The 18307-nt window shown below is 39.3% G+C and overlaps 1 protein-coding gene across 4 annotated transcripts in view; it reads right to left on the bottom strand.

Annotated features, from left to right (window-relative positions):
• Positions 1-12291: 12291 nt before the first annotated feature.
• Positions 12292-18307, bottom strand: part of COL15A1 (collagen type XV alpha 1 chain) — a 116464-nt gene continuing 110448 nt past the window's right edge. For all 4 annotated transcript variants that reach the window (XM_059850883.1, XM_059850875.1, XM_059850900.1 and 1 more), the window contains 6 exons: positions 18153-18281; positions 17926-17985; positions 16717-16776; positions 15632-15817; positions 14532-14647; positions 12292-14198 (listed from right to left, as the gene is read on the bottom strand). In XM_059850883.1, the coding sequence (XP_059706866.1) occupies positions 13982-14198; positions 14532-14647; positions 15632-15817; positions 16717-16776; positions 17926-17985; positions 18153-18281 (768 nt within the window). In that variant the 3' untranslated portion in view covers positions 12292-13981. The remainder of the gene's footprint in view (positions 14199-14531; positions 14648-15631; positions 15818-16716; positions 16777-17925; positions 17986-18152; positions 18282-18307) is intronic.

Raw genomic sequence — 18307 nt, 5'->3', positions numbered from 1 at the left:
CTTCCTTCTTATGAGCCTCATAACTGCTTTTGGTGCAGCAGGGGGTTTGCTCATCTGGGTAGTACCTGGCATCTTTAGGAGGGCTGTAGGAGAGGTTGGATTCACTGGTTGAGAGGCAAAGTAATTAATGTTACATGTCCTGTGTGGTAACAACAAAATCTGCCTTTGTTTTTGCTGTAAAAAATGGAGCAGTTAAATGAAATTTACAAAATAAAAATTATGGCCTGAAAAGATTTAAATCATTATTTCTACAAACAAAGTGAATGCAAATCCAAAGAAAGTGAGGAGATCTTGATGCTTGCATCTGATTATTTTCATCTTCTAAACATGCTAGTTAGTCAAGCGAGGCTAAGTCAGACAATGACACAGTCAGTAAAACTGTTTCCAAGATATGCCTTTCTGTAAAGTGACATTTTGTTTAAGAAGAAAATAACTGTTCTGTGATCACAGATTCTTCAAAATTGCAATAATTGCTTGGCCTTTTCCTGCCAAAATAGCATGAAAAAACAATTTCACAGTACAAATTTGCCAAGTTCAATAGAAAACAATGCATGACCATTGTATGGTTATGACATTTTAACTGGATGAATGAAATATAATTATTCAGTATTTCCTGTAAAGGAACCCTTGAAAGCACTTCTTATGAACTGAAATACTCAGTGCTTACTGAGGATGGAAATAATGTCATCAGTGGACATAAATTTAAAGAACAGGCAACTCCCCCTTTTTCCAAGCCTCATTTTTCTAATAAATTAATGAATTTATGACATAATTATATTCCAATTATAGAAATATGCGACAAAAGTAATAATTGTTTAATGCAAGGTAGAACACAAAGCAAGATGACGCAGAAAAACCGAACTATCTGGATTTAAGAGATTTGTTTAAATCATCAAATTGGTTGGACAGATTTGAAAAATCCTTGCTTTTTAGATTGAGTAAATCAGGTTATTACACAGGGAATATCTGCAATTTAAACACTGATTAATTTCTTTCTTCTGTACTAGAATGTGACAGTCATATCCATGTGCAGCACCCACAGGGAGAGAGAATGAAATAATTAAACTTTACCTAGTGCTACTTTTATTTTCTGCAAGAATTATTGTCAGTGTATGAACACTACTTATGCTTTTCTTTTCCCTTCTAGAAGTTGGAAAACAAAAGAATTGCAATTGCATGAGAGCTTCAAATAGAACTCTGTACTACTGGAACTCTGTGCTCCACAAAGTAAGAAACTATGTAGGGCATTGAAATAAAAGACATTTTGGAAAGGGGCAAGTGGATAGAGAGACAATTATATAAACCAATTTGTTCTATAGGTTAGTCTTTGAGACAGATCAAGGATATGAATATTCTTGTATTATAAGCTGATTTAGTTCCAGAAATGGACACCAATAAATATTTTTCTCCTTAGGTTTTAAATTAAAAAAATATGGAAGTGTGATAGGAAATAGTATTAATGGTGATGGCTAAAAGTTTTATTTGTCTTTTGGTGTAAGAGGTACTGTATCAGGGCAATAAAGAATCTTTCTCTCACAGTGTATGCACAATTAGTGCTAAAGCAATAAAAAGAAAATCACCTTTATTTTTATTGCTTTAGCACTAAACTCAATTTTTACATTTTTCTGTCCATGGTAAGTAGCTAAATGTTATGTTTGTTTGGAAGAACTGGACATGAGTCCATCAGTGTATCATGATATTTACAAATTACTTTCACCAAGGAACTCAGGAAGAGGAAAAGTACTGAATGTGTAACATTTACCAAAATAGAATAAGTTATTGAGAAAACCCCAACATTGCCCTCCCCACCTAGCCCTTGATTTTTCCAAACAGTTTTACTCAAACTGGGACAGAAAATATCAAAGTGCTTATTAGTGTGCAGTTTCTGTATGTACACAAACCAGAGAGTTTCACAAAGGCCTGTGATCTTTCTAAATCAGAGATGAGCAAAAGGAATCACTTTTTTGAAGTCATTGCTTTGTAAAACATTCAGAATTACTCATTTTATAAACCTTATAAACATTGCCTGATTTGACTCATCAATGTTTCCAGAACTAAATCCTGTGAGATCTTAGTTATTGAACACCCAGTTAATCATCTCCTTTAACTGAAGGCCAGTTACAGCTTAAGATGTATGAAGTCCTTTCTGCTTTTAAGTCCCTGTGGAACGCTTTGTACCCCAGAGCTATGAGCTGGGCAGCCCAGCAATGCACCACAAAGGTACACAGATGCTTGATCCCTGCAGCTAGACCTACCTTGCCCCGCAGATAATGGATTTGTGGACATCACACAATGTCCTAAGTTCTGTAAGCAGATCTCAGTGACAACAATTAAACCCTTAAACCTGGTGTTTCATTCCAGCTTGTAGAGTCCATCAGCTGCTGAGCTGGCTTATTACATGTGTCCTGGTGCAGCTTCTCTTGAAATCAGGTATGATCTATTCAAAGAGAGAGGTGTTGACTGTAAGTCTCCTTACAGAGAGGTCTGATGGATGCTGGAAGTAGGGAAGAAGTGTGTAGTCCAAGACATGCTGCTAAACACAGCAGTGACTAGGGAGACTGGTAACTTAGGGAGTGGTTGCCAGAAGCAAAAAGGCTGACATCAGCCGTGTCTGGAAATTACTTGAGACTGTTTGTTATCTGTTTGAAGGCCTTACATTGCTGAAGTAACTCTGTAACTCTGGTAACTCTGTAATGGCAGGGGCCTCTCACCTACAGCTGCAGCAAAGGATACACGTGTTAAAGTAGCTTGCCTCTAATCAAGAAAGGATATTTCTTTTCCTGGGGAGGTACAGCTTTTGCCTGCTTGGACGCAATCCATTCCAATTTGATGGTGCAAGGAATAATGCATATCGTTCTGCTTATCAAGGAAAGTAATTTTCCTCCAGCGACTGGACTCAGTTTTGCCTAGAGTGGGGAAGGAATACCTTTTGTAACTTACCAAAAGTTAATGTCTTTCTGGCAGTGCACAGATCATGAGGTTTTCTTACTGTAATTCTCTGTGTACCCATTAGCAGGCAGGCATACTGTGGTGTTGACAAGATTGATTTCTTCTTCCATGGAATAAAGACTCATTGCAGACAAGAAATTTCCTAGAGTAGGAAGTGGGAATTGTGGTGACAAGCTGCCAAGACCTCAAAATTAGTTTTGGGGATCTAGATCACAACTTGGATTAAATATCAGTTATCCTGAAAAAAAATTTAAAAAATCAAGTTTTTTAATAAAACTTTCACTTTGTTGTTCAAATAACATTTTGTTCGCTAGAGTATAAACTCAGAATAAAAATAAAGCAAAAAAGAGGCGAGAAAATAACATTTAATTAATTAGCTAATTTAAATTAAATAATTAAATATTTTAAAATTAAAATAATTTAATTCCTAACACTGATTTATTAACCCTGCAAACTGAAAATAAGATAAAAGAGAGGTTCTTATATCATGTGCTATAGTAACTGCTTGCTTTGCTGCAGCTTTTCTAGACTTGATACATATTTCCCATCCACTCTCTTTCTTCAGAACATGTGGCTGTAGGCTGCCTGAGGTGATAGCATTAAACTTTCTATCACAGTTCAGGATTTTTGTTTCAAAATCCTGTTGCTGTAGTCTCTCTAAGCAGTATTTTCTGTAAGTTTTCACTTGTTTATTTGCAATCGATAGCTAGAGTTCTCTCTAAAGGTGCTGCACCTTGAGCAGTCCGAAAAAAATTGTATGCAATTTTTTGGTAATGTGTTCTAAAAAGGCATTTTTTCCTTTAAATCAGGTAATGGAGTTTGTATATACTCAGGAATAAAAACTGAAGAAGACAAAAATAGGCAAAAGATTTATTTGAATAAAATGACAAATTATGCAATGATGAGAAAGATGGTGGAAATAATTTGTTAAACTTCATTCTTTACTAGCTATTAAGTATCTAACTATTTTCCAAGAATATGTAGTTTTGAGATTGTGCAAGTCTTTGGTTATTTTTACATTTCCAAGTGACATAATTAAGAGGGAAGATTTTGACACTGGACCTATATAAAAATAATAATTCATGCTGTTTTCAGGTCTGAATTAGCATGGGAATTCTGCTGAACAACATTTTTCTGGTTGCAAATAACAATCAATTCATTCTATTTCTAAGAATTCTGTTTCTCTATTACAGTGGTCATTTTCCATCAGCCATATCCCTTGAGTGTAAGTCTAAAGGCTGACTTTTACCCAAGAAGTCTTAGTAGTCTGGATACTAGATTGCTGAAGAAACTGTTTCTCTTGAGAATTTAGGCATGTTAAATTGAGATCCTAGATAAGCTAATATCCTAGAACTTCTGCAATAGTAGTGGCAAAAATACTTTCATTGCACCTGCACAAAACAACTGCCTGTTGTCAGAGATATTTAAAACCAACCACTGCCAAAAACCAAGAGAAATGCATTCCTAATTTAAAGACAGGATAATATTTAGGAGGGAAATAAAAGGGCATTTTAAATGAATATCAGGACCATCATGGCACTGGATTATTCTGCCAAAAGAATTCTGGAAATGATGGTAGTAAGTATATATATTTATTTGATCTAAAGAAGAGTAAAAGATGTGAAAGGAAAAGCCCTTTTTGGCAAGGAGATAATTTCAGTTCAACTAACTAGTCATGGGGCTGTTTTGCCAATATTAATGATTGTATTACAAGACAAAAAATGCAGAGCCCAAATATGTTCAAAATTCAGTAGAGCAAAAGACTCGAGTGTATCTGTGCATCATTCTGTTGCAGTTTAGTTTCATAGACGAGGTTACTTCTGTAGCTGTAGTTAAGCCATGAGAAGTCCAGATTTTCTTGAGAAGCTGAATGCTTTGTCTTTTTCCAGGATACATATTTTCTCAGAACTTTGCTGAAGGTCAAAGGACTGTGTAAATGCTACACTTTAGAGACTGACTGGGACTCTTTTTTAAATACACTTTTAGTTTCCACTTGAATCAACTCTCAGAAATGGCTTGGCCCACAAACACACCAGCATTAGTTTGTTCTTACAGCCTAGCTAAGAAGAGATGCTTCCTAGCACTTGAAGGATAACTGTTCTCTGAGCCCGAGAGGCTATGGGAATCTGCCCTCCCTTCTGCTGACACTTGCCCATGTCTTAGCCACAGGAACCAAATCAAAGAGTAAAATCAGAAAGGAACAAATATATTTTAGTTCACAGGGTGTTTTTGATACACTGTGCTGTCTTTAGGGTTTCATAATTTTGAGGGTGGGCATAAGGAAGAATGCAGGACGTGGAACACAAAGATGTTTGTGTCTGGTTGAACTGTCTTTAGTCTATTTTAGCCTGGTACTGCATGCTGATCTACTCCACACTATCTGTCGCCTACTCTAAAATGGACACATTTATGTGGAGCTTTTCCTCCATGAGTGAATCAGGGACAGAATTGCATTCCTTTGGGCACTGTTCTGTTGCCACAAACATGAGATCATCCTTTCTCTTGGGCCACACCATGCCTTAGTCATGCCTTGATGAGTAATCCTGATTCTCTGGATATTGCTTTCCTGTGAGCAAAATGAGGAAGAAACCCTGTGAAAAGGAAACTGCCATAGACCACTTGAGCCTGAAATGCAATGTGTATTTGAGCATTGCTGTCAAAAACTGCAAAGGAATAATTTGGTCTCATCAGGTTCTGGTCCTGTTCTGTACTGTCCTAACTTCATCCTCTAGTTAACTTCTCTGTATTGTTCCAAGTTGGCTTGAAAGGACCAGTCACAGCTGCACTTTACTGGGACACTGACATGTTTTCCCAGAAACAGTGAAGTATGTGGGTTGTTATCCTATTCTTCGCTTGCTTATGAACTAGGACTAACTTTGAAACAAGCTCTAATTTTGTAAAAACAAGTCATTGGTCTACTTCTTATCTTGACCAGCCTTTGATTAAAATAGGTTTTAGTAGTTTAGAAGTAACTTAATTTAGATTAAGCAGCTAAAGTCTTGCCACTTGTAGCATTTTTACAGCTGTGTGCTTAAGTTCTCTGTACAATGTAGAGAGAGATACTTAAAAATTAACAGAACATTTTAAAGCAAGGCTGCCTAAACTTCAATCTCTCCACATAGTTAATAGATTCTATCTAGAATCAGGGTATTCCTGCAGAAGTATTCCTGGGAGCTGTTACATTTTGACACATTATTCTAGTGGAAAATACAGGTTTAATGCCCAAGTAATTTGTGCTGACAGACTTTATTTTCAAGACTAAGGATGTTTGGAATGCTACTTAGGGTCTTTCCTACTGGAGCTACTTCAACAGCTCTGGATTCCTATTCATGAACTACAGAAAGATTCTTGCTCTTTAATAGCCTGAAGTGTCAATGGCAGCACAGTTGCCCATGGATGTCTTACCTTATGGCCAAGGAGAAATTAGAGGACCATGAATCTTGGATATGGATACATAAATCCTTTTCATCACTGTGTTTGACATCTATCAGATTCAGTTGGGCTGCCCTTCACAACCACCTCCTCCTAGTTCACTCTCCCTTTTATAGCTCTGACTGTAGTCAGCATTGTTTACTGCCTTCATATTTCCTTTAATAGAACCTATACAGAGCTGATAATTCTATATCTCCTTCTACATTCTCATTCATAGAGTTCACCACAACTTCAGAACATTATTATTCCTCCTCCCCAGTCCTTTTGACTTGTCTTGCCCTGCTTTCTTCCCACCTTATATCTTACTGAGTGTACCAGTACAACAGGACACAGCTGTGACTATTTTGATCCCTCCTCTAGATCATTCATCAGTTTCCCTGAGCTTTTCTCCTGGTGATGAGCAATTGGGTTTTGTAAGAAAGATAATATGAATCAGTAGCTTTGATAGAATGAGTAGCTTATTACCTGTCATTATTTGGCACTCAGTTGAGAACAGGACTTTGCAAAGGTGTGCCCAAGGCTTGCAGCGCCCTCTGATATATCATCAATAGCTAGGCTGGGAGAGTTGACTTTCTAAAAAAAAAAGCATGCACATTGGGAGGTGACTGAGTTAGATGCTGCTAACTCATCTTGCTTCTCTCCCTCAACCTTTTCTTTGTCAGAACAGAGATCTTCCATCAGGAGATACATTTTGAGAGGCCCAGCCACGAATTCATTCTGACTTTGGTGCCAGTTACCTCTATCCATCAGCTGGACACTTTCCTGGCCTAACAGAAAAGAATCATGGCACATAATACCGACTTCTGGCCTTCTCAAGACGGAGGCGTAGACATCTGAGCACACTGCTGCACCTTCAGTTTGTTTGCTTGCAATTTGAGAAGATCAAGCTTTGAACTTAGCTTAGCTGTACTTTGAGCGGGCAGTTGGATTAGATGACCTGCTGAGACTGTTTCCAGTCTAAATTATTCTACTATTCTAAGGCATATCAAGCTACAGTAAAGTGAGGAGAGAGGTAGTGAATAAACATTTAACTATGAATCTTGATGAATTCTGGTTTTTAGTAAGTATTTTTCTAAACTTTTGAATAGCTGTCTGTATGTCCATTTCTGATTCAGGTGGATTAATGCATAGCATCAGTTTTGGCTGGATTTTAAGCCTTTACACAAATAGCAGTGCTATGTCTGCTCTTTTGAATTTCTGTAAGCTTTATTTGGATGAACATGGAGACTGAGATGGGAATTCTGCATGATGAAAACCCTTTTAAATACCACCCCCCCGCCGCAAAGTTTAAGCTGTGTCAGTGGTAAGTGTTTTAATTACCCAGATCATCTCTGCCATAGCAAATTTTAGTGTGCTCTTCCAAATTCTTGAGGCAATTAGATTCTCATATTGGTTTTGGCTCCAGATCTCTCAGCAAAAGAGGCAAACAGTCTCAGGATATGTTTAAAAGACCTTGGCTTATGATTGTATTATGTCAAAATTGATGTGATATAGACTACCTCCAAATCCTGGATGTTTGAGATCAAGAACAGAAAATGTCCAAGAAAAATTTGTGGATTAAGAACAGCTTTGCTATAATGATGGAGAAACTTTGCCAAGTAATAGTGTGGGAAAAAGCTGCTGAGAGCAAGTCAGTTTCTTACTCTGTAGGCAGAACTAATGGCAATGAAATACAGTAGTGAGTATTTCTGAAACAACCTGTTCACAGATGTACCCTAGGGACTTCCCAAACACAGGGACTTGTGGAGGTTCAGAGCCCACTGGGTTATACCTTCTTGGAAGGAAACTTCGACTTCGAAATAATGGGATCAACAAATTGGAAATTTCTTTGATGAAGCTGATGAACAATTCCCAAATCACTCAGCTGAAAAAAGGAAATGTGACATGACTTTGGGCTTGGTTTTGGTCAATATTACAATAAGAATTTAGTCAACACAGGAGTTCAAACACACCACTCACCCTACCCTAATATGGTGTAGGATCAAGGGCTGCAGCCTCACATTTCAAAGTATCAGGGAGGCTTCTTGTAGGCTGGCTGAAAGCGTGTTGGGATGATCCTAGGAAGTCATGTTTTGTGTCTCAGGTGTACCTAAGCACACCTCCAGACTCTGAAAAGTCACTGAGAGGATGCTGCTGACCCTAGAATGGGAGGCTGTTCAGTAGTGCTAACAGGCAGGCTGTGCACACAAACCTGATGGCTGATCCACCAGCTGGGGTAAAGCGCATAAACAAATGTCTTGTGTTGCCCTGATTGCTACTGAAGGCATCATGGTAGTAGTTATCAGTTGTACAGGATGACTGCATCAGTAGCTGGGATGTTTCAAACATCTCAGCTGTTTGAAACATCCCAGCTCTGTGAACAGTCAATCCATGCTTTAATCAAGGTGCTCATCAGGTGAAAGAGGTGAGGATAACGGAATGACACAATATATCTATACACAGCTTGAGAACCTTTGTGTAGGACAATGATGGCTTTAGGGGGTGCCCTGAATGAACACAGTCTGGACATGGGGTTTACATGAGTGGAGAATGTTTGCAGGATGAATGTGTACTAATAAATTTGGCAAAAAGACATAAAGAGCCATTGGGGTGTGTTCTGTGGGCAATCAGACATGCATGTCCGGCAGTCCCCCTACAGACTTTCAGTGGCAGGAGGACTCCAGTTACCCCTGAGACCAAGCACAATGCTTAAGCACCTGTGAGTACAATTAAATCTTTCTATTCCAAAATAGGGTGGCTCTTTCAGACTATCTACAAGAGTAGTTCTTGGCATATGCTCTCCCTGCAAAGCATCCCCTAAAGAAGTGTCTGGAAGGGTTACAAATGGCACTGGCCAGAACTGTGTCAGGGAACAGTTCAGCTGTCAGTCAGATGTATTTCTGCTAACAGCTCTGCCTTGACTGTGATAATTTTCTAGTATATTATTAGCCTTTGAGATGAGACTAGCCTCAGTTGAAACCTTGAGGCCTGCAATGTGAAAATATATAACTGTAGAGCAAAGCTAAATACTGGCAAATCATTTTTGGGGTGTTAAAACCAACCCATCTAACTCAGAGGGGAGATAATGTTTTTCCGAGAGTGAACACATTCAAAGTGCTCAACACAAAACATATCTTTCCTGCTAAAGCAATGTCATCATTGTCCTCACTTAAACTTACATGTGACCTTAGGTACTTCTTGTAAGGTCCAACAGGGCTGTCCCCCCCTTTTCTGCTGAAGCATTAGCAGTATCCCTGACACAGGCTGAGGGAAGGTTAAAAGTCACCTCCAATCAACACCAGGGTGTGATGCTGAATTGATTTCGTATGTATGTTGTGGATTAACCCTGACTGGCAACTCAGTCCCACACAGCTGCTCATTTCCTTCCCTCAGGGTGGCATAGGGGAGAGAACTGAAAGAGTAAAGATGAGAAACTCATGGGTTGGTTTGATAGATAAAACAAAACCCACACACACAAGCAAAGCAAAACAAGGAATTAATGCACTGCTTCTCCCATTTTTGGGCATTGTTAAGCCATACCCAGGAGATCAGGGCTGGAATGGAATGGTGGAATGGTGACTTGGGATGACAAATGCCATCGCTGGAATTATTCACCCTTTCTGCTTCCTTCCCCCTTTTTATATCCTGAGCATGATGCCATCTGAGGTGGGATAGCCCTTTGGTGAGCTGTCCCAGCTGCATCCACTCTCAACTTCTTGTGCACCCCCAGCTGTCTCGCTGGTGAGAGGCAGAAAAGGCCTTGGCTCTGTAAGCCCTGATCAGCAAGAACGAAAACATCTCTGTGTTAACAGCACTGTTGTCAGCATACAGCCAAAACACAGCCCCATACCAGCTACTGTGAAGAAAATGAGCTCTACCCCAGGCAAACTGGCACAATGTAGAAATTCCCACAGCTTGTGCTGTCTGTAATTCCATTACTCTCTTTTGCCCACCCAGGGGGAAGAGATGTTCTGACTTTGTGTTTCCTCTCCCCACGCAAAGTCTGCGACTGCTGGAGCTGAGAAATCCACTCTGGGTGGATTCCCAAGAAATCCACTCTGGGTGCACCTCCAGGTTAGGCTGTGTGTACATAGAGCCATTAAGTAGGATCCTTAGGAGTAGAACAGGGTGGAGTCATGGTGTTTTAGGTTTTTTTTTTAATATGGATACACTGGAAGGGAATATGATAGGAAAAATTTTAGATCAGTTGGTAACAGTGAAACTGCACCAAGGTGCAGAATAGGCTTTTTAAGATGCAGCAAATAGTAGGCCTCTGACAGGTTAAAAAACAGAAGCCAGGTTCAGGTTAAAGTATCAAAGGAGTTAAGTAGGTGTTCATCTAGAAGTATTTCTACCTCTGGGCAGCTACTGCTGATGCATAAAGGAGAGACAGCAGGGAGGAACTGTTAGAATGCAGGCTCAAACTATGCATCAGATCAGCAAATAGAAGCCAAACCCCAATCAGATGTTTTTTCAAGATGCATACATGGCATTAATCCCAGTACTTGAACACCAAAATGAAGTTGCAATTCTAGTATCTAATTTTTAAAAATCTAGAAGACAGGTTCTCTTCTCCAGGAGAGTACTGGAGTGAAAACAAGACTTGCAAGTATTAATACAGAAGTAATACCTAAATATCAATGCCAAAGAAGAGGAACTGTGGAATCTTCCAGGCAGGGCACACTGCAAGTCATTCTTTCTTCTTTCACTGCACAGCTCAGAAGCAAGGCTGGCAGTCTTTGGTTACACCAAAATGAGTTTTGTTAATTGTCAGGCCCTTGAGATGCATATGGTGCCCTGCAGAAATTCACAGCTTTGCCTTGATTATAACAGCAATGGGAGGAGAAACTGCTCCTCTTGCTGCAGTTCTGGGCAGAGCAGCACGCTGCTGATTGATGGAAACATGACATGGTTTGTGATTGCCCAGAGAAAAGATCCCTGAACTGAGATGCGTGAAAGACCTGCTGATTACCTACTGCTAACAAAACCAGCGGGCCAGATCAGGATATTGGGGTATTCACAATTCAGTACAATTCAGACTGCTACATTGATTTCTTGTGCAGTTACTGTTTTCAAACTTGCTCTAGTGCCCTCTTGGTGATTACTTTGCCTTATACACAGTTTCTTACCTGAATTAGCAGATGTTCTTCCTCAAGTGCAGCTGACCTTTGTATTGGACCTGTGCTGAAAAAAAATACTCTCCTTTGATAGAGAAACCTAACTTATTCTTGAGTACTGGACTAATTTTTTTCTCTGTCATACCCTTGATGAATATTATTTTTTCTTTTCAATTATACTAAGGAATTTAAAGAACATCCCTGGTTTTAAAAAAAAGTGTGTGGTGGTGTTGTTTTCCCCAAGGGAAACATCATCTTTCCGACAGGCCTCTCATGCCATTCTCTGGTAAAGGTATCTCCCTTGGCGCGTGAGCAAGCCTGTGAACTCAGCACCACAGCAGCCCAGGTGGTGCACAGGTCATGCTCTGTATTCAGTTCAGCGGTGTGCAATAAATTGCTGTAGCCTGCAGATTAGTCTTAGAGGTGGGAAGCAAGCACCGAGAGTTTTTTAGCAACCCATTGATGGTGCTTAACCATTTCAGTTCCTTGCTAAGCTCTGTTCAGGTTACAGAGATAGGTTGGCTCTGTAGAAGGTCTGGCACAAAGGTCTCTGGATGCATTTTGCTGGACCCAACTTAAACTCTAGCTCAGTATCTCCTAAAACCTGCACGTTTTTATTAGTTTTCTCTTGTCCTCCTTCACAGAGCTCTTCTGTGTGACCCCATGCCTCTGCTATCTCTTGTCACTGCAATTCCAGGCAAAGGGACAGCCAGCTTCCCGAGTGCTGCTTGAGCTCAGGAGAGGAAGAGCGAGGACTGATATGGATGAGTGGCTGCAAGCAGAGACCCCCCACTGGCCTGTAAAGGATCAAAAGTAGATGGCTCCTGCTTGAAGTAGGTAGAAGCACTTTATTTTCCCCCCTTGATCCTTCTGTGACCCAGAGCAAAACCCTGCTATACATAAATAACTCTTCCAGCTCTGTGAACTGGAGGAATCTGGCACAAGAATGGCTCAGTATTTTAGGAAAGCTGACTATAAATGAGTGCAATGAATTGTTATGCATGCATTTTAAATGTAATACAAATGGCTTTTGCCTTATTACCGTGTTGTAATAATGGAGTAATTTACATTTTTTGCTTTTCCAGAAAAAAATGAAGATATCATTCAGCTGACCATGGGAAATAAGTTTTTATAATCAACTGGAAAAATAAAGCTGCATTTCAAAATATTTAGTTGTATAATTATATCATTTTAGTATTGTAAGTGTAATTTGCTTTTGTTGACAAAAGCTGTCTAGTTATTTAGTACTCTATTTGTCAGCAAATGAACATGTATTTCCAACATGGATTCTCGTTAAAATCTAAAAAAAAATGATAATGTGGAGTTTGACCTCCATAGTCACTGCCTGATAAAACATAAGTAAATATGTTGTTTAAAGTATGCAGTAGACAAATATATCAGCAAAAGACTTCAGATATAATGGTGATACTGTTAGTGAAGAATATTACAATTTCCTGATCATTCCTATCATTGTTTCAGTTATTTTATATTAACAATTCTTTAATTACGTGAATGCCAGAAGGGTAAATTCACAAAAAGGAAAATCACTTTACATATAACTTAGTGGGATAACAATGTGTAGAACCTATTTTAAAGAAACCATGAGAGACATATTTCATTCATCAGTCTGACACAAAAGGAAATGACTCCCTCTAACATGCAATGAAATAAATAAAGGTCAGATGGTTCATTTGTCTGCATTTGCTTTGTTCAGTTCTACCAGTAAAACAGGATGTTTTCTATTAGCATTGCTTTCAGGTTTCCTGGTAACAATAGCACCAAAATAAAGACAAGATTTTGTTAATGTGAAATTTACTCCTCCTGAATAAAGTCTTATGCCTAGAATCTGCAAAGAGAAAAGCTGAAATAAGATGTGGGAGCTGCTATATTTCTGTGTAAGCACCAGGCTGAGATCCATACAAGCTTACAGGAGTCAGGTACTCGGCTTCCACCAAAACTCAGAGGAGGTGAGTACCTTTGTTCTTAAAGCTTTGTTTTGCAAATGTGAGCCCTGTAAGGCAAAAGAGCCTCCCAGTATTCCCTGTATATATGAGTATATATGAGCAGTGCCTTGGGTATCCAAAATCTACGCGAGTGAAAAGGAGAGCATGGAGCATGCAGCTTCTCAGCTGTGAAGCAGCAGCAGCAGCAGCAGCTGCCTTGCTGAGCCACACTGCTTACGAGGCAGGCTACTGGATCTTCCTCACAGACCACACTTGGCTCATGCCCTTAGGTGACCTCCAGCTCAGGTAGAGCATGAGTTAACTGCTGGCAAGCTTCAAACCGCACGGGGTTCAAGGGGAAGTAAGGGCTTTAAGCCAGTCGTGTGCACTGGATGTTCCACCTAACTGGAATGTGGTTTGTGTTGAGGTATGTTTTCTTTGTCTATTTTTTTCCTGAAATGTGCAATTACAAAAATTAAAATATTTACATCATTACAAATGAAATTTCAGTGTCAGCTTTTTCTGTCGTCAAATGGAATATTCCTATGTGCAGCAGGTGAATTATTTTCCTTGGGGATCAGAGACAAAACTGTTTTCAATACAGAGAACAATAAACTGATTGTTACAGCTATATACTTTCTGGTCAAGAAGTTTCCCTGTGTTCAGAGGCGATGCTTGTCCCATAGCTCCCATATCAGCCGTGTGCCAGGCTTCACAGTAGTTGCTAACCAGTCGGATCCCATTTGCAGTTGAACCATGCCATATTATTTTTTGAGGCCTGAAAGGTAATGTTAAGAAGTTAGTTACTGGAAAAGTCGCTTTTGCTTTATTCAATTGCACACCTCTATGTGTGGTGATCTGCATTCCTTATGCTTGAAGCAAAGAGTGGTTAGGTAAAGACGAAGACAGAAAGGAGAGAAAGAAAGGAGAACTCAATCTGATATCCCATTTATAGACTATCAGAAAAGGGAAAGAAAAATGGCATAAAGAAAGAGAGAAACTTTTATCACACGTCTAGTAGCCCAAGATACTGCTACTATTTCTTTTACTATCTGGTAAAGGTAGGAAAAAAACCCTTACATGTAACATATAAATGGCAATGACAACTCACCAAGATGAATCAGTCATGACATTTCTGCCATCAAAGGAGTATATTGGAACATGAATGTTGAATTGTCCACCATTTCCATCAAATATAGATTCCCAGTTACTGAAAAGGGTTTCTCCCTGTTAAAATTTCAAAGCCACTTTTACAAACAAACAAACCCCTAATCTACACCTAATCCCAAGTCTACCTTCATAGACTTATTTGGAAATAGAAAATTTTATCTGCATTTAAGGACCCTTGTGATTTCATCTTTCACACCAGTTTCTGCATGACGTTCCTGAACAAACTTGTCTTGTCTGTCAACTCTATGCAAATAGCTGTCTGGTCCATGCCCTTGCCTCAAAGCTGTCTCTCTGTTCTGCTGTCACTCCAAAAATTCAGCTTGATCATCCCCTGTTCTTTTCCTCCTAAGGCATTGCTTGAAACATTGCTCACAACTACTGTAGCTGTAGAGAAAATAATAGACATAAATTTTACTGGAACTTCTGTTAAGGTCACAGTTTTGTGAAAAGTGTTGCAAACATTCAGGGCAAAACCTTTGCATTTGGCTTGCTCTCAAACTGCTTTTGAGTTTTTCCAGTCAAGGCTGAAACAATATTGTCTTCACAAATTTCTCTTGAGGCTCTGTGTCTGCCTGCACTTCAGAGCAGCATCCGTTCAACGTGTTCCAAGCATCATGTGTTATTCCTGTAGGTTTCTTTGGCCGCCTGTCCTGGGAGCCAGCCAATGCTACAAAGACTTGGTTTGTTTTCCTCACTTTTAGAGTGTGTCTGTTTATGTGAGACCACAAAATGACTCACGCTCTAGACTCTCCTCTCAGTTCCATTGGGGTATATCCAACGTCATGCCTCAGCACAGAATTTGCATTTTTCTTCGAAATGAGAAAAAATAGGCATTTTATCCTGTGATCACACTAGAAGGTAGAACATAATAACTTCATCACTGCTTCTTTGTTTCTTGAATCTGTCTGTGAAATATGAAGTAAAGCTGCTTCCTTAAAAAACCCAGTTTGGGCTGAAACTTAGTGCTTTTGCTGTTTTCCAAGATTTTTGGGGAACCTACAGCCTATACTAAAAAAACAAGCACTAAGTACCCATTTTTACCTGAAGGTTGACTACTGGCAAATGGTGTCGGTCTGCTTTCCTGACAACTGTGGCCAGGTCTTGCAGGTGTGATGAGAGGAAGGCTCTGTAGGTAGACGTCAAGCCGGCGAGCTGGGCCTGCCGAAAACACTGAAAATCTGCTCGCATGTCACCGGACAATGGGAAGTTCAAAGCCACCAGATGCAACTGGAAGAAAAAAGAATAAAGGGAACAATTTTCAAAAAGTTTGTGACACAAGGAAGATACATCCTGGAAACCAAAGTGCCTGCTCCTCCTGCCAGCACAGAACACATATCCTTCATAACAGGTATTAAAGTTATTTGTTGCCCTAACATTACATTTCTCAGAGCCATGAGACCCTTAGCAGAAATATCACTTTATCTTTCAACATTAAGGAAACCATGAAGATTATGTACTCCCAAGAATAAAAATCTTTTAGAAGCAGCTAATATTTTCAATTGGAAATCTTGGAGTTTTCACATGAACAAAATCACAAATCCTGAAAACACGGAAAAAAGTAGTTGGAAGTGACTAGGTACCATTTAAAAATAGAAGAAGTAGCATGCTTAAGTCAAGCAGCACAGATGCAAGAACTAGTCCACATTTTTCCTTTTTTATTTCTTTCTGGCTTCATTTTTTTTGACATGTCAGTTACCTTGCTTTCTTTGTCTAAATATTTTAGTCTTTTAAATAGTGGCTTAAGTTCTAAAGTGTCCATGTAAGCCAAGCAGCACCACAAAGATTGAAAATATCATAACAATGATTACAAATATTTTAATTATTTGTAGCACAATTGTTAGTTTAGAAGTTACTCTGTATTGCAGGTACAATCACTAAGTGAAGAGGTATTCCTAATTCAGTTGGGAGTTTTTTCCCTTTGAGATGGGAAAGGGGCTGGGATGATGGAAACAGATTTGGAGGGAACAATTTCAAATTGTGTTTGAGATGTCTGAATAAGTTAAAGAAGTGTATTTGTAAATTTCTGAAGTAAAACCTCTGAGTTTAAAGAGCAACCATCCCTAAAGATGCAAACTGCCACGTTACAAAGCATGGCTCTGCAGCTGCAATACAAATCTCATACTTACTGCTGGTTTTCTATTGTTCATATTTGATATTGGTCTCAGTGCTGGAATAGACTGAAATCCCTGTTATTCGAACACAAACAAAAAAAAAAGTTAAATATCAGAATTTTACACACTCAGTAATTTTTTAAATAAAAATTTAATCACACCTGGAGTCCTGCATGAAAGCAGCCTGCTCTTGGTAGGAGCAGAAGAGCAGCTGAGGAAAATCAAAACTGAAAGGGTAAGGAGGATGTGAAAACAGAAAATGTAATGGGTGGAAACACTTCTCAACCCTGTTACGGCAAGTATGAGTAACAAGCCACCAGCTGGAGCAGCTGGGAAACTCAGATGGTGTCAACTGGAGGCTGCAGAAAATTTCTTATAACTTGAGGTCTAGACATTTTCCCAGTGTGCTAGGTCAATTTCTCCCTGACCTACTCTAACCTTTTTTATTTGTTTCTGGCCATCTTCCTTCTTACTGCTCCTTCCTAGCACTCTCTTGCCCTTTCATTTTCTCAGCAGATCAATTAACTTGTCATCAAAAACCCTTCTCTATTCCTTTTGTCATTTCTTGGCTTTCATCCTCCCACAATTTTTTGGGACAGGCAGCATGTTCACATGTGGGCTGGTACAATAACTTGCAGAACGGGGTCAGGCCCAAACTAACAATTGAGGCTTCAAAGAGCACCCTCTGCACCCCTTAAAAGAGCACCCTCTGTGGGGTAAACCACATTCAGGTGATGATTATGGTACACTGAATACAGAACTATAACCTTTTAAAGAAATTCTGCTTTTCAGAAACCCTCTTCTGACCTTCCTTGAAGGGGATCAGGGCTTGATATGACTGATTCCTGGCTTATAAAACAGTATTCTGTGGGTTTGTGGGTTTTTGTTTGGTTTTTCTTCTGTTAGTTTTTTGGTCTCTTTTGTTTTGTTTTCGGGGTTTTTGCTTGTTTTTGGTTTTTGGGATTTTTTTTGGTGGGCTTCTTACTTTTTTCAGCTTTTTGTTAATGTTTCTTTGTGTCTTTAGTGTTTGGAATCTCAAAAGATACTGGAAACAGATGACTGTCCAAGCCAATAAATTTGCAAGCTTATGCAGTGGTAGGATACTTATTTTGAACTGACAAATCATGGTGGAAAATCACATTGTGCAGAGATCTGCATATTACTTCTGCCAAGTGTATCAAACATCCAGACTCAGTTTTCCACAGTCCAGTATTTTGTACTTACATGGCTTGATATGGCTGGAGGAGGAAGGCTGTCAGCAGGGATGGGAATTAGCTCACCAAGCTGAAAGAACCAGAAAGGAGATTAGAACAAAAATGTATCATCAGGAGCTTCTGAATTCAAAATAAGGAGTCACTGTATGCACACTTCTCTCCCTCTGTAAAAATATGCCCCTCACCTTCATTGTGAGGAAGGGAGTTGGAAAAGAAGAGGGTGTAGTGCAATAGTACCTGCAATTTTCTCCATCCTTTCTGAACACGGATAAAAACCTCACTGGTTTCCCTCAGATAGATTAGTGTACCTTCTGCTACATAATGAACTTTTTCCAGCATGCCCTCAATGTTTTGGAATGTCGTAACCTGTCAAATAGGAAAATGAAACATAC

This window comes from Haemorhous mexicanus, chromosome 1, assembly GCF_027477595.1.
Source record: "Haemorhous mexicanus isolate bHaeMex1 chromosome 1, bHaeMex1.pri, whole genome shotgun sequence".
In the NCBI taxonomy this organism is placed as follows: domain Eukaryota; kingdom Metazoa; phylum Chordata; class Aves; order Passeriformes; family Fringillidae; genus Haemorhous; species Haemorhous mexicanus.
Note: the sequence above shows the minus strand (reverse complement) of the source record. Positions and strands in the feature narration are given on the sequence as shown.